The following is a 16,739-nucleotide window of genomic DNA, read 5'->3' as shown; positions in this document are numbered from 1 at the left end:
AAGAAATTGTGAAGAATAACTTCTGGTATAAGCTGTATTTTTACTAATGTAATTGAAATTCTCACAATAACATGTGATAAAAATGGTGATTATTACCCCAGATGTGATAACATAAGATCTGGTCTTGATACTGGACCAGTGATCTCCAGCCTTTGCTGATCTCCACCATTGATATAGAGCATTGAGCATTGTTGCTTTGCTGTTGGGCATTGTTTGCTCTGCTTCACCTATAACTTGTGTTGCACCCAAGCACTTTTGGAGAACTTGGTGGTTTGTGAATGACCATATCATGCAATTAAAAAATATGTGCATTTGTATATATGTCTCAATATCTGAGAGTCTATTTTGTTTCTATTTGCAGATCAAGAAGTTATAGATAAAACCAAGTAATATACTGTGTGTTTCACTCCTATGCAGTGGCATCCCTTGTTCTCAACTGTGACATAAGAAGCTAAAAAAAAGAATAAAAGAGAAAATCTTTTCATTGTAGTAAGCAGAACTACAGAATTTTTTGCAAAAGATGCATCACAATGTTCATGTGCCAAGTCCTGGAAAAGACATAGTTGCCTGTGGGGTGAAAGCACAGCCATGGATGAGCAGAGTAAACACTTTGTTCTGTTTTTTGCACTGCTTTCGCCTGCTCGTACCTTGTAAAAAAAAAAAAAATCCTGCGCAGCAACATGAACTTTGTGACATGTCATATGTAGAGCAGACAGCTGCAGGCTCAATTAATTCACCCCTCTGATTTTTTTCATAGTTTTTTTTTTTTCCCAGGAGTCTGTAGTGACTTCCAAAGCCTCACGGGTGAGTGGTGTTTCTGGCTTGTTGGCTTTGATGGAAGTGCAGTGCAGAGTGCTGCTCACAACCAGAGAGAGTTTGCATGTCAGAGCCTTCCCTGGATGCCTTTTTGGGTGGAGGGCCTGAGCTGCTGGGTTCCCACAGCTTCACTGGCATCCATCTCACCCAAACAAATGAATTTTGGGTGCTGGGCACAGGAGGCTGAGCCTGCCTGAAGCTAAAGCAAGCCCTGGGAGGCAAAAGCAAGGAGCTGGCTATGGATACAGAGGGGAAAGCAAAGTATGGCAGCCCAGTGTGCAGGTTTGAGCCATCTGTGCTGCTAGAAGTTGGCAGCTGCCTCTCCTGCCCTTGACCAACCCATGCAATCCCCTGTGCTGCTCTGGGTGAGCAGGAGGAGCAGCTCCCCAGGGCTCCCTGCCATGCACACACCTGGAATTCAGACATGGTCTGTGACAGCCCCTGGACAGGTGCTGTGTGTGAGAGAGGGGTGGTGAGGAGCAGAACCAAGGGCAGAGCTGGGGCTTCTTGCTGTGGAGCTTCTGAATAAACATGCAGAGGGGGCAGAGCAGGGGGCAGCGTGGCATCTTTGGTGAGAGGGAGGGGGAATCCACCAGTGTCTGTCCATTTGTCTGCTTTAGAAGCTGCCCTCCTTCAATATGCTTCATCCACGTCCATGCTAGTGGATCTGCATAGTTTTTGTAGTCAAGAGGATTGTGTTATTTTTATTATATTGTTTTGTTTTGTTTTTTAAACAATAAAAAGTGATTAAAGAACAGGCTGTGCTAGACCAACTGACTGCTTTATTTTTATAGCTAATAGATCAGATTTTGTCTAAAGCACTGTTTCCCCTTCCCCAGCAGTAAAGCAGCATGGTGCTGGATATGTGCCTGCTTCATGGTACCCTTTTTTAAGCTTCTGGCTGCTGACATAAGTGACTGTGGGATATTCTAGTAAAGCTGGAGTTATTAAAAAAAAAGAAATCTATTACATTTCAGGGATGTTTGGGCTTCACGCTTCAATAGTGCTAATTAGATATGTGACCCATTTTCATTCTGCTTTGGCTCCTGGGGATGATGGAGCCTCATTATAAATAGAAGGACAGAGAATGCCCATGTTCCTTACTCTAAATAGCTTCTTCAAAACATGCCCAAAGGGCTTTAGGGTGTTTTCTGTGTGGGCATTGGTTATGTTTTCTTTTTCTTTAAGTGAGGATGTGGGACAAGGGGAGATTTCGCTCTCCAGAAATAAATAATTGAATTTTTTTTCTTTCATTTGGAAAACCTAGTGACAAATCAAGGTCCTCTTGAATTCAAAGTTTGCCTTGTTTTTATTGACAAGGGAATAAACTTGATTTTTTTATTTCAGAATAAAAATGTGTTTAATATTGCAGTAGCTTCCCATTAAGTGATATTTTTAGCTCACAAAATCTGTGCAGCTTGTGTCTTCGTGGCATGCACTGAGTGGCTGGCTGGATGCTGACGAAAGGCAGCAGTCATAAGAGGTATTTGTTGGGAAACATCCTGACAAAGTGCATGGTGTGACGCAGAACTGAGGCTGGAAGGAGCAAACAGCCCATTCCAGACTCTGGCCTTGGAAAGCCCTCCTGTCCTGTGCTCTTCTCAGCAGGACTCACTTGTTTCCAGAAGATCTGCAGTGAAGAGACACCCTCAGTGCCTGAAAATGCTGAACTCTCTTTGCAGTGAGCCCTGGGTGAGACCTGGGGATAAGTATAAGTGTATTGAAAATAATATAAATGAATAAAAGATAGCAGAGCGTTGCCAGGCAACTGTCAAAGGAGCTGTGGCTCCTGCATCTCTGGGCTTTGCTGAAATGACCTCTTACATTTTGAGCATCTTGCCTGACTGTGGATGAAATGATTGTTTTGAACTTTGCTGATACACCTCACAGGCAGCAGTTGAGCTTGAGTGCTGCTGTATTTACTGTTACAGTGATGATGTTCCTGCCCTATCAAAAAAAAAGTAATTAAAAATATATATAAATAATAAGCTGAGCTGGATACATAACAGGACTCATTTATCAGCATAACAGGACTCATTTATCACTGAATAAGTACATTTTTGAGATTTAGCTGTGTCAGTGGGGTTAATCTGAAAGCAGGCAGAGAAGGAACTCTCCTGTCACAACACTGTTAATGACTACGATAAACAAAAAGATAAGCTGGGTTTTAGCTCTGAATTTACAACTGTAACTTGGAGGCTTGCTGTTAAAATTGAGTCTTGTAAAGAAACAGGCAGAGGAATTTGAGGCAGGTATGTCTAGCCCTGGGATGGTTTTTGGGGCATTCTGCTGGGATCCTCCGAGAGGTCCTTTGGTGCAGAGGAATCCAGGGCTGCGCTCTGCAGCTCCTTCCTTTGCATGATGGTTTGATGTGTGTGCAGCAGATGATGAAGTTAACCTTTTCTGTTTGCAGAGGAGGAGGGAAATAACCTTTTCAAAAGCTGTGTTTATCAGTATAAACATAACTCTTTACATCATAAACATGAACAGCATGAGTAGGTTTTGGGTGGCTGCTTTATTGCTTGTGTCACGTTCCCATTTGGAGCATGTTAGGTGCTGTCATCTGTCTCCACCATGAGAAAACTGCTGTCTAAAAATTCCCAGTGTACAATGGGATGAGAAAAATCACTCCTACAGGGAGTCTATGATGGAATCTTACAGTTATTTAAGCTTAATTCACTGTAGATATGTAGGACTAGACGGAGTGAGTAAAGGTTAATGCATTTATAAGGCTTTGAAGATCAGAAGAAAACTTGATTTAATTTCAAATTTGTGTTACATTGTGTGATGCCTCACTGCTAAGTATTTCTCAGAAGATGCTGGTGGCATGTTACATGGCTGTTTGCTTTGGTCATGGGTTATTTTGTAGTTTTTTTTCTCACAAATCTATTTCCACATTTTTCCTCAACTTCACCGCTTGTTTTTCTTAATTCTGCTGTTTTCATTTCTCCCCTGTGTATATTATTTTCAGAAATTTTAGCTCAGTTGGCTCACTGAAGACTTTGAAAAGAAAAAATTATAACTGGAAGTAAATTCTGAATATTTTCCCTGCACAGAAACATCAAATAGAAGCTAGGTACTGCCAGGGCAGAACCTTCGGCCTCGTTGAACTAGCAGCTGACCCTGTCCTGTTAATTACTGCTGTACTGCACAAATGTGCAGTGCTCCACAGCTGTTGATAAGCGAGCTTTTCCTTGCAAAAAAAAGCGATCATGAGGTGGTGATTTGGCGGAATGTTTGGAGTGCATGTGCCCAAGGGCAGCTCCCTCCCCAGGAAGGCGTCCCGGTAGGGCTGCGCTGGCGGCAGGAATGCCGCTCCGTGCCGCGCTGCAGCTCCGCATTCCTCTGCAGAGAGCGCCCAGGACTTTCTCTTGAGAAGAGAACCAGAAAACACCTGCTACTGCTGGCAGCTGGTGCCTCGACAGCAAACAGAGGGACAGACAGACGGACCAGGGCTCCTGCATTCCTGCCTACCCAGGGCATGGGCTTGGAGGGTCCTGCCTGGGAATAAAGAAATGATATCTTAAAGAAAAAAGGAGTGGTGGTTTTGAGTCTAAATGGATTAGACTCACTGTGGATCTGTTATCTAGGAATTTTCAAGGAAGCTGATGGACACATCCCAGAGGTGTTTTTTTTTTTTTTTTTTTCTTTAAATTAACTCAGCAACTAAATACATTGAAATGGTGAATGTATAATTGATCAAAGCTTTCTTCTTTGGTGGGTCTGAAGTATAAGCAGATAAGGAAAAGGTTTTTATGAAATTAAGGGTAAATATGCAGAATTTTGCTCTGAAGATTGCAAGGTCCAGATATGTTCTCAGGCATAAAGACAAGTTACAAAAAACCCCCAAACTAATTAATTTATGTGTTTAGTCTTTCAAAATAGTATTTCAGGCTGGATGAAACTCTTTTCAAATCTCCTGGATTGGACCCAACTTTAAAGAGCTATAAATAGCATGTTCCCCTGCAAACACTGCATTTTACAACCAGGCATGCAGGGAAGGGATGCAGAATTTAAAGCATCTAAACCAGGTTTTGTTGTTCCACTGGTTGAAAAAGAGCTGAGGGACCACAATAAATACCTGGGGAAGCTACTGGTGCATGTTAACAAGTGTTTGTTTTTGAAGGCTTGGTGTTGTTAGAGAAGCAGCATTTGCAGAGGTTGATCTGTAGAAGATGCTTTGTTCTGCTGTCTGGCTCCATGGCTGGGTGCTTTCCCCAGCATGGGGATCATGATGTGCCCGTAATTGCAGTTAAATGAACATGGCTGGCTCTCAGGCAAATGAAACCTAATTTGTCACAGCTGTCAGAATGATCATGTCATGTTTGTTGCCTTCAGGAGCAGTTTTAGGCTGCAAATCCTGTTAAGGTCACAGCTTTTTCTTGTTAAGTATTGCACAGCATGTTTGCTGACCCTAGGATTTATCTTGGTGGGCTTTTTTTAAAGGCAAACACACAAGTTCTGTCTCTTACATAAGCTGGGGTTGAACTTCTGTGAACCTTAGTCATGTGGGCTGGAGCTTGTTAATTTGGTGGTCTTCAAGGACTGGAGCATAGCAATAATTTGAGGGCTTGCATAGAGCAGTTGAGAGATTTGCTCACAGATTTGTATGACCAAGATTTTGGAAATCATGCTTCAGCTCAACATTTAAAGAGCTGCCTTTGCAGGATTGAACACAGTTACACTGCACATCAGCAGCTGCAGACAAAAGCAGCACAGCAGCTTTTGAATTTTGCATTTGTGCCAGCAGTAGATACAGTGGAATAAATGTTAGAGTCTATTCTTAATATCTCAGAAAAACAGTGTAAAGTGTAGGCTTCTTGAAGTCCCCCTTAGTCATAATTTCAGTATTTTTATGCCTTTGTTTCTAGATTAACAGATTGGGTCTAAATTGAATAGAGCAAGTCCTATTCTGTAAAACAGGCAAATGCTAAAAAATTTTGGATGTCAAGCCTGAGGGAGCAGAGAGTTTTACTGCTCTATTCCTCTTCTAAAAAATGGAAACAAGGTTTAATATAATTATTTGGATCCCTAAAATACCTGAGGCTAATTTCTCCTTCCTCTGGTGGCTGGTGGCTGTAATAGAACTTCAGAGGGAGAGATGAAGGGTCTGTGCCTGTAGATTGTTGGAGTGCAAGGCTGGAAAATGTCAGTGGTGTTCATGGAGCTGCCCAGGGAAGAGCTGAGCTTTTAACAGAGAGATCATGCAGACACATTGCTCTGGATGCAACACTGGCTGCCCCTTGTTGTGGTCACTGTTGAGTCTTGGGGACATGGCCACATGTCCCCTCTGTGTGCACCTGCCCAGCCTGTGGGGGAGGACACTGGGGCACAGCTGTCTGCATCTGCCATCAGCTGCTGTCCCAGAGGGGTCTCTGCAGGGCCATCCTCCTCCTCCTCCAGTGCCCAGCCCTGGGCTTTCCATCCTCCCAGCTATTGTGGGGCTGGGGAGGGAGAGCGGAGCTGGCTGGGGGAGAACCAGTGCTGTGTGCAAGGGAGGGGGGCAGGAAAGGAGCTGCTGACCCTGAGAAACCCCTTCTGCTCTTGAAATGAGTCTGCCTTCTTCCAGGCTTTCTGCCTGTCCTCCCCTCCCATGGCAGGCGTGCCACAGCTCACAGGACTTTCCTTCCTTGCTGAGGAGCTTTTTTGCTGCTGCCTTTGCCCTGTTGTATGTGTCATATACTTGGAAATGTAGGGATGGAGTGTAGGAGACTAAATGAGGGAAGATGGAGCAGAACTGGTAAAAATAATCTCACAGAGGTGCACATCTGAAATTAATGAAATTTTGGGCACATCTAACTGCTGGATCATCAGCAGAAGGTGAACAGCCTCACCCTCAAACCTTTATTTGGATATATTTTATCTCCCATTCCTTTTTTGAAATAAAAATTGGCATTTAAGTATCCATCCCTTCCATGACAAGAAACTGCAGTCCCTAATGCTCAATGCTTTAAAAAAAAGCTTCAATCTTTTGCAATAGTTACATGACAGTTTAGCAGTTCATAGAAGAAAAACAAAAAGTTATACATCTGCTTTTGTAGATTTTGAGGACATGACATTGCAAATAAACATTATAAACTTTAGCTTAATGATTTATTGAAACTCATTTTTTCATTTTATTGTAGCTTTCAGTCTCTTACTGTGTAGCTGTCTAGTTTCCCCAGAGAACAGAAGACTGGCTCAGAGATATAAATCTCTGTTAATGATTTTAAATAGCTATCTATCTGTATATAATACAATTTTTTTTTCTTTCGCCCTGGGCATTCAATCATGGGATTAGGAGAGGATAATCAATAATCCTAAATGCACAGCAGAGCCACTGTTGGTGCTGAGGGCTCAGAGCTGCTGCAAAATCCCATCACTGCCTTCCAGCCTCTCGCTGTGAGGCCTCTCTCCCTGCTGAGATTTCTGGCAAAAATGGTCTCTCCAAGACCTGCACTGCCTGCCAGAAGAGATCACTGTTTTCCCAGACAGCTCATGGGAGCTGGTCATGAGTCTCTTGTAGAACCAGAGAAGTGAGGAGCTGAGCTGTAGCTTGTTGGGAACGCTCTGGGGTTCCATCAGGGTTTGTTTGTCCTCAGCCAGCAAAGGTTGAGTGAGGCTTGTACAGATAGAAGAAATCAGAGATCCTGTAGGCAGCTGTACTGAGGAACATGCAGTGATGAGAACAGACCCCTGGGCATTAGCCAGGACGTTCCTCATCCCCTGTAGTTTGTGTCTGAACCAGCCCTGGAGGGACCCTTTTCATCATGGAGAAAATATGTAAATCTTGCAGCTAACATTTCCATCTATTTGTTTCCCCAGTGATCCCAGGCAAGTTCCTGCAATTGGGATGCAGGACCAGCAAATACTAGGTGTGTTTAAAAGGGCAGGATTATTATGATTTCATATATTTTCTTTTGTTTTATTCACATTAATGATGTATCAGGAAAATAGTGATCTAAGAGATGATGCTGACCCTGGAGTGGCTGCTGGAATATTTAGCTGTACTTTTACTTGGAGCACACTGCTTGTGACTGAATATTGCTTCACCTTCAAAGCTTTCCAAATGATAAAATAATAAATTTGTTTACTATCCTTTTTGCACTGGAGACATGCTCCCAGCAGAGAAGGCAGCACCAAAGCTAGCGTTAGATGGAAGTGTCTGCTTGTGAACTGAAGGTGTCAATATTATTTTAGGTCAAATAATGTGGTGGTATTGATTCAGATGAGCAATACAGAGGCTTGTGGACCACAGCAAACAAGCTTGGGCTATTGCCTATGTTTAGCCTTGAAGGGCAGGTTGTACAGCAGGATGTGGGGTGGTGGTTATGGGACCTCCTTAGAGGGTCACTGTCCCCTGTACTGAATATACAGAGCACCAGAGGCTCATATGTGCTCTGTAAGATGTGAAAATCTTCTGTGGCCTTGAGATTGAGCCCTGGTGATCCTGCCATGCAGAGGAGTCTGGTTGTGGTGACAGATGTGTAGCCACTCTATGTGGAAAACAAGAGGAAGAACAGACCTGCCATTGGTGGCTTTGGGCTCTGAAGGCTTTTCATTCCTCTCTTTCACTTCCCCTTTTGCTCCCTGTTGTTTCCTTTGGTCATTTATCACTGGTGGTAACAGTCTGCCCTTCATGGCATCATCTCTGTGGGCTTCTCTGATGGCCCTTTTGGCACACCTGCAAACAGGACTGCCTGGCACAGCCCATGTTCCCCTCCAAGGTGCCTTGTCCAGCAGCCTTTGCAGGCTGGCTCTAACAGCAACACCATTGCTGTAATACCTCCATTTGTCAGGGTTCAGATCACAGGTTCCAAGTAAGGAGTCTGTCCTTGGAGGTAAAATTACCTGCTGTTAGTGTTCCTTCCATGGTCATTGAGTAACTCACATGCCTAGTGTGCATTCTGAGCTGGTCACAGTGCAGCACTCCCAGCCTGGTGAATTGGTTGGCAGCCATACAGGCTCACCAGCTTGTACACACTGCAGGACGTCTCCATTTTTTTCCACCAGTTTTTGGCTTAACGCAAGTGAATTGGGAAGGGCTAGAAGTAAACCACTGCAGGTGAAACTCATTATATGTTACTATGCCAAGTGAACTTCTGTCATTGATTTAAAGGCAGACACAGATAGCAAATAGGGCACCATTAGGATTCAAGGTGCTGTTATAGTGTGAGACCTAATAAATCTTATGTGTGCCATGTACTTAGTTCATGTAGTTATTCTGACCACTGGGATCTATTCTTAGCCCTGCTTTTTTTTTCAGGAATTGCTGTTCCTTCATCAAATGGGAGCAGACTGTCTGCTGTGTCAGACTCAATTTTCTCAGCTAGGCACAGATAGAGATGGGAAATGCCTTAGAAAATGAGAGAGGGGGCAAAGTCAGTTTGGAAGTTGGAAAGGGCTGCATCTGATCTCCTTTTACTTGTGATGTTATTTCTCTTCTTGAACCACTTTTTACTTTCTGAGTTAATGCCCATTTGCCATTTTCAGAAAGCCAATAAATATCTCTGGCAAGAAGACCTGTTCACCTCCTACTTGATCTGTCCATAACTCCATATTTAACTCTAGTATGAATCTGCATGTGTTGTTTTACATATTGAAGTCTAAGGAATATAAGTACTTAAACCATTTACGTAAGGTAAATTAATGTTTTTCTTAGTTTCTATGCTTTTGAGTTTGCAGTGGTTGTTTGTACTCTGGGACCTGTGTTCACAAATTTAAATCCAGGAGTGGGAACATATTAGGGGTAACTGGAGGAGCACGTGTTGGAATGGACACTGTTGGTGCTGATTTTTGTCTGTCACTGAAATGTCACTAACAGGTTGTTACTGACTTGAAAAAAACACGTGTAGCTCCTGAGAATGAAGAGAAGTACAAATAAACCAACCCTTCCTACAGAAACTTGTTTGACATGTTCTCTCTTTTCACATGAGAGGCACTAGATAAGTGTTGCTGCTGTGGCTCAGTTTTATTTCAGAAGAACCCAGAAGGAGCTGCACTCCCTGGTGATTCCTGATCCTCCTCTGACCTGAGGGTTCATAGTTGAATCTTTTTAACTTCTGATGATCTCTCTATTTTGTTTTGATGCTGATGCAACCCATCTGAGGTGGAAACAGTGATGCTGAGTTCTGTGAAAATGGTGGCTGGTGTTCCCTATGGTGGCTTTTTGTGGAAGTGCTTTAGAGGGTAGGGGGGTTAAATCCAGCTGGTACAACAGGAGCTCTTCCATCTGCTCTGCTCTGGTGTGCAGTTGCACAGTAACAAGCCTGATCAAGCTGGTGGTGTGTTTAAGTTAAGGCACTTGCTGACTCATTAGCAGAAATACAGTAGTGAGGAAATCCTCTGCCTGCCAACTGACCGTGTACTGTTACAGTCACTGTGGCAACACGGTGTGCTGCCTGCCAGGGATGCCCATGGCCTGCCCTATTTTCTTTTTTTCTTTACCATTAAAAAAAATTAAAGAAAAAAAAAATAAAAAGCCCTGAAATAGGAAGGAGGAAATGTTGCAAAGCTGATTAAGGCTCCTCAAGGTGGTCTGTGGAAAGTAGTTTTAGAGTGCGGTTTCCTTTTGTTTCATTCTTCTCTGCCTTTCTTCCATGAGCTGCCCAGAAGTTTGGACAAATCCCCCCATGTTGACACAGATTAAATGTTTCTTCTCAATCACTTCTCCACTGTCTCCTGTGCTAATTACTGTTCTGCAAATCTACTCTCTGGGCTGATTTCTAAATTCATCCAGGAGGCTGAGCAGCTCTGAGGATCTGCTGTAAACATGACTTATCCGGCAGGCAGTAAAGCTGCTCTCAAGCCCTCCAAGGAGAATTAAGCCTGTCTGTTGGGCAGCTGGTTTTACCAGTCTGTGTTGCAGATTAAAACATGTTTCAATGTCTTTTCTATCAAATCAGGAAGAAAAAGAAATGTTCTTGTTACCAGGTCCCTGGCTGCATGTTAATAGAGAACTAATTGACCAAATGCCAATCACTTGTGCTCCTGGAGGGAAGGACCATCTCCCCTGTGCTGAGCATACATGAGCACAACCTGTGCCTGTTCTCAGGCTGATGATGAGTTTTATGTTTTACCCACTAGAGACAAGAGCTGCTGAGGTTTCAGTGTGCCCAGAATGCCAGGCCGTGGATATATCTGCTTCCACACCCCTAGGACATGGATGTGGTGTAGAGATTGCACTGCTTTTGAAATGGAAAGGTTTAGGGCCTCTCCTAGCCTAGCTGTCAAACATATGTTTTATTCAGACTTTTTCCCCTTAAACCTCCACTTGTGATGCCTGTGGCATGCCTCTTTCCAGCAGAAAGCTCCCTAAGTCACCAGTTCAAGTTTTGAAGGCATTTATGCCATCTCAGAATTGGCCATCGTCTGGTGGGCAGATGAAATCTCATAGGTAGAAGAGCCTCACAGCTCTGTACAGGTCACAGGTGTTTGGGCATTTTGGTTGCTTGTGGTAACTCACCAGGTTCTTCTTGTAGGAGTGTTGAGGGGTTGAAGCACTGAAGGTGATTTTGGAAGCAGCAAAGGTTGTGGTGCCTGCATACTGCACCTTTACAGTTACTGTCCAAACCAAGGTACAAGATTATAATGGCATATAAGAGACATAAGCCAAACAGATTGCATCTTTCTTGCTTTTTAGTCATGAGGTTGATACATGACTTCACTCTTCACCTGCTTTTTTTGGCCAGCTTATTTTCTTGTTGTGTGAGATGATTTTTTTTAAAATCTTGATTCACTATCTGTTACAGGGACAAAGTGTTAGTCTTTTACCCCTGTAAAACAAAATATCTCCCATTCAAATAGGTATAGATGTCTCAGACATAGATCTTCCTGTCATAACTGGTTCTGGGGCCCTTTTGCAATAGTGTGTTGCAAAACTCTCATTAGGGCTTCCCTGTGTCACAGTAATATTATGCCCATTAAGCAGTAACTCTGCTTTGACACCTCTGTGAATAGCAGTGTAGTGAAAATGCAGTTTTACTGGCATCAAAGTGTTTATGTTAATGAAGCTGTGTTCATACATGCTGGAGCTTACGGTACAGATATTTTCCTTGCAAACCCCCGAGTGATATGCTGATAAGAGTCTTGGTGAGTCTGATCTGGATTAAAAAATAAAGCTATCATATTCAGTGTGGCTTTAAAATACAACCAGGGTAGGTATGAGGTACAAATATTTAATAACAGGCTTTGATCAAACTACCTGCTGTGAAACAAAAATGTTTCATTGCTCTCTGGGAAAGCTTGTAATTTGTTTTTTCCAAGTTGTTGCAACTGTACAAGCCAAACAAACAGAACGACCACAGCAGTGGAGTTTGAACCCAGGATTTCTGGATCAAAACCCATGAGCAAATGTTTTGTAAGGTTAAGCACTTACCTATTAGCTTGCAGCCTGTAAGAGATCCCTAAGCCTTATGAAATGGTAAGTAACAGGTGACCAAAGGTAATTTTTAAGTAAAAACTTGACCTGTGTGCCTAATGGTGCAGGTTTGGAACAGGACACAGTGTGTGTAGTTCATTTCTCAGTAAGCATGTTTGACAGTGGGGTGATGAAAGAAACATGTGCTCTGCCCACTAATTTATATTTGTGTTTTGGTAACCCTGTGGACTGGGAGCAGGAACTGGGGCTGGTGCTGCAAGCATGAGTGCAACTTGAGTACACTGTGCTGTGCCTGGGCTTGGTGAACTCAAGTGCTGAGGGAAAGTGAAGCAATTCTAGGGGTCCAGAGGCCAGCAGGGTACAGGCATGCTTCAGGAATTTGCTGTTGCTGACTCAGCTATGGGGAGGAGGCAATGTATGTTTTTTGTTTTCAGAATTGCTTGTCAAGCTGTTGGGGAAAAAGAAGCTACTCTGGAGAAGTGGAAAAAGCTTTGTCTGTCAAGAAGGTAGTTGGAGTTTTCAAATTCTTTCCTGTATAACTTCTGAAATCCAGGTGTGGTTTAAGGACAATGAAGTTATGTGTTACATATTACATGGGAAATTTTATTCAGTTTCTCCAGCAGTTTCCTGATACCATAAGAGCAGCTGAGGAATGGGTCAGGCAGAAGGTGAGGATGGGTAAGTAGTCTTACACTGCCATGTTGAAGCCATTTCTGGAGATATGAGAGAATTCCTTAAGAGTGTATTTGCAGCAGAAAGTGAAGAATGGTGTTTTGGATGTAGCTGGATAGGATAGTTGACAGTCTGAGCAAGTGAAGATCAGTGAGACAGAGATTGTAGCTTGCTGGAAGTTTGCAGCTTGTATCCAGGCCCAAGCTCCAGACCTTCTCCCAGACCCCAGTGCCTGCTCAGGAAACAGGCCCGTTTCGTGGAGCATCTGGGATTTTCTCTGAGGCATCTCCTTCAATCCAGCACTGACCTGGACTGACCCTGTGTGGCTCGTGAGGCAAAACAAAATTGTAGCTAGGGGATGATGGCTCTAGTAAGCAGATCCCAAACAAAATTGAAGGCTGTTAAAATGTCTCATTGAATTATGGTGCTACAGGAGTGGAGTGACTCATAGTGAAGCTAATCACCTGCTGCTTTGTCTTGACTGCAAAGAATAGATTCCTAGTTAAACATTTAAAGGTCATAATCCTAGCTGTATTAGTGCTGCTTTCCTCCTTTCCTCCTCCAACCCCATTATGCCTGAAGTTACTAGGGGAAATCAAGCAGATACTCTGGAGGTCTGTGTTCTGAAGGTGAGACTCAGAATGTTTATCATTCAGGCTCACACGGAGGACCTCTATGTGTTCATTTATGAGAGAGACCATGCTGAAAAACATTGCATTGGCTCTGCACAAATTTCCCCAAAACATCACCAGTATGACATTGGTGTTCTGTGTGGAGTCCAATTTGAAGTCATAGATATTTGGGAGTTCATTTTGTTCACAAGGAATTCCAGGAGTGAAACTGGAGCTCACGTCCCTATTCCCACAGCCAGGGAAGTTGAGTATTTTCAATTAACAGTGCTTTGTTCATTGGGCAAGAGCATCTTAAAGGAGACAGAGTTTTCTTGGTCCTGCCTAAAGGGGCTTTAGTGGACTGGGGAAAGAACAGACTGTTTCTTTCTGCCATTAACTTGTCTGTGTGAGTGAGCAGAGGAACTGTGTCACCTCGATGGAACAATCATTACTGTCCTGCACTTGTCCCCAGCTGCAGCAGCCATTGTCAGGAAGGTTCTGACAGACAGTGAGAGAGGATGTGGCTCTTTGCCTGGTGGATCTTCCCATACTCTGCTGGAAAAGAGCCTTCCAGGTTCATGAAGGTGATAACACTTTTCTGTGAAAATGCTGGTCTGGCTCTTCTAAGTGATTAATGCTCCTTACATCCAGTTCACTGCTGTGAGTCACCAGGACAGGTGGTGTCTGCCTTGGTGGCTCTCCTGGAGAAGCATTCAGATGGTGGTGGAGGAAAACCTACAGATAAAATAACAGGAAGCCATGCTAAAACATCTAAAGCTCTAGGTCACTTCAAAAGCAGTGAGTGCAATGGATATCACCAGCGACATCAGCAGAGTGTTAGCACTCCAATTTAAATATAGATTTTGAAGGAAGTTTATAATATTTTCTGCATATGTATGTTTTATGGCAGGAAGCATATCCTGCTATAAATTACTCTGTTTGAGAGGCTGCATTAAAGACTGTGTGTGATTTAAGCCTGAAAGTTTTTCCTTTTGGAAGTGTTGGCTGTACTAATCTGATAGACCACTGGCATGTTTTAAGCTTGACCATTGCCTTACTTTGGACTGGGCCAGAGAGAGCGTGGTGTCAGGACAACATGTTTCCTATCAGCTGCCAAGTTCTTGTTCTTGTAGAACAATCTGGACAAGCTGAATCAATGGGCCAAAGCCAGGCATGAGGTTCAACAAGGTGAGGTTCTGGGTTTGTACTTTGGTCACAACACCCCCCCTACAATCCTACAGGCTTGGGGAATAGTGGCTGGAAAGCTGCCCAGCAGAAACAGACCTGGGGTTAATGGACCAGGGCAGTGATTGTCCCCTTGTACTCAGCACTAGGGAGGCCACACCTTGAGTCCTGTATCCAGTTTTGGACCCCTCACTACAAGGGGAACATTGAGGTGCTGGAACATGTCCAGAGAAGGGCAGCAGAGGTGGGGAATGGGCTGGAGCACAAGTCCTAAGAGGAACAGCTGGGGGTGTGTAGTCTGCAGAAAAGGAGGCTCAGGGAGACTTCACAGGTCTCTACAACTCACTGTAGCCAGGTGGGTTTGGTTTCTTCTCCCAGCAAACAAGTGAAAGGACAAGAGGAAATGACCTCAAACTGTACCAGGGGAGGTTGAAGTTTGATATCAGGAAGATTTTCTTCAGTGAAGGGTTGGTTAAGCATTGGTACAGGCTGCTCAGGAAGGTAGAGGAGTTTCCATCCCTGGAAATGTTCAAGAAATGACTGGATGTGCCATTTAGTGCTATGGTTTAGTTGACAAGTTGATGTTTTATCAAAGGTTGGACTTGATGATCTTGGAGGTCTTTTCCAACCTAAGACTCTGTGATACCTTGGTGGCCAACGACCACGTGAAGCATTCTCGTGAAGTGAGGGAAGATGCACCTTGGTCTCACATGTCGTGAGGTGTTGGGAGATGCTCTGTGTTGGTTTCTGTCTCTGTGCCCATCTTTCTACTGGGTGTCCTCATCTGTTCATATTTTTAGGAGGGATCCTTGGATGCCCTAGTGGCCTTTTCCAGGGCTGCAGAACTTCTGTTGGGAGACATTGATGTAACATAGAGACAGAAGGGCCCAAAACTTCTAAAGGAATAGGGTGGATAACATCATCCTGCTGTACATCCAGAGATCCCCATTTGTGCCTGGGTTTGCATTGTGCCTGAGGCTGTCCCTGGCCAGCCTTGGTCGAAGTGCACCACGTCACTTTGGCCAAAGAGCTGGCTTGAGTCCTGAGCCCATCAAAGGTGTGCTGCTGGCTGTAGGGAAAAGGGCCCTCACTTGTGAGGGCTGCTGGCTCGTGCAGATTTTGGATTGACCTTTGGCCTCACTAACAGATGGCAGAATAAATTGATGGCAGGTATATTTTTAAATGAGCAGATTGTACTTTCTGTATTTGCATGCTTGTCTCAGAATATTTTTCCTTGAGGTGTGCCTTGGCAGAGAGATTACTGAGGTGGGTGCTTGTCCTGCCTCAAGCATTTGAGGTACACCCAGTTTAGAAACAGATCAGTGTTTCACCCTGACAAAGCCTGATAGCATTGAAGTTTTTGGAAATGTGTCCAGTGCAACTCTGTTAACAACACCTCAAAGCAAAAGTGCATTTTCAATAGTCAACAGCTACATTTGGCTGAGGAGCACCTGTCCATGTTACTCTGTGGGGGTGACTCCAGACAGGGAACAGACTGAAGGAAGGGGGTGCCCTCTCAGAAAACAGCTTCTGCTGGAAAGTCTCCTCACTGTTTTTTTGCAAGCTGATTTCTTTGTTTTCTTGTTTATTCTTCCTTTTGCAAAAGGCAGTCAAACTTCAAAGGAAGCTGTATCACACCATGTTCTCCATGCACTTTAAGTTTAAAGTGGAGTCTTCACAGATTTGGTTATAGGTAGAAAAAAGTGTCCTTGAGGATCTGCTCCCTCTTCCTGCCCGTTGTGACTCCTGATGGGACTTGCAAGAGCTGCCTCTAGTAAGGGGCAGTCATTGGATGGGTAATTGCTGATGCTGATTTATACCTGTTTTTTCTTAAATCACACTCTTAAGTGCTTTAAAATAGTATTAGGTTTACTTTTGTTTTCATAGCAGATAACTTGCCATGTCTTTTTTTGCAGCTCAATATATTTTTTAGTTGTTTCATGCCTAAATCTCCCCTTAGCTCACCTGCATTTTAGTAGTCCTGGTATAAAGCTTTCTTAATAGATAAACTGGAGCTCCTTCAATGTGATTCTGTTCTTACTAATGTTTATAATTCAGGAGTCTGCCACAGGATTTTTTAGTGCTTCCCACCTCTG

The 16,739-nt window shown here is 43.6% G+C and overlaps 1 protein-coding gene across 15 annotated transcripts in view; it reads left to right on the top strand.

Annotated features, from left to right (window-relative positions):
• Positions 1-16,739, top strand: part of MTSS1 (MTSS I-BAR domain containing 1) — a 125,640-nt gene that overhangs the window by 61,397 nt on the left and 47,504 nt on the right. Inside the window, exons 1-2 of one of the 15 annotated variants that reach the window (XM_063173927.1) lie at positions 12,637-12,681; positions 12,787-12,853. The exons of 13 other annotated variants lie outside the window; for them this stretch is intronic. In XM_063173927.1, the coding sequence (XP_063029997.1) occupies positions 12,850-12,853 (4 nt within the window). In that variant the 5' untranslated portion in view covers positions 12,637-12,681; positions 12,787-12,849. Of the gene's footprint in view, positions 1-12,503; positions 12,682-12,786; positions 12,854-16,739 lie in introns of those variants that run through there. One more of the 15 variants, XM_063174020.1, reaches the window with a different exon arrangement.

The sequence above is a fragment of the Melospiza melodia genome, chromosome 1 (genome assembly GCF_035770615.1).
Source record: "Melospiza melodia melodia isolate bMelMel2 chromosome 1, bMelMel2.pri, whole genome shotgun sequence".
Lineage (NCBI taxonomy): Eukaryota > Metazoa > Chordata > Aves > Passeriformes > Passerellidae > Melospiza > Melospiza melodia.
Note: the sequence above shows the minus strand (reverse complement) of the source record. Positions and strands in the feature narration are given on the sequence as shown.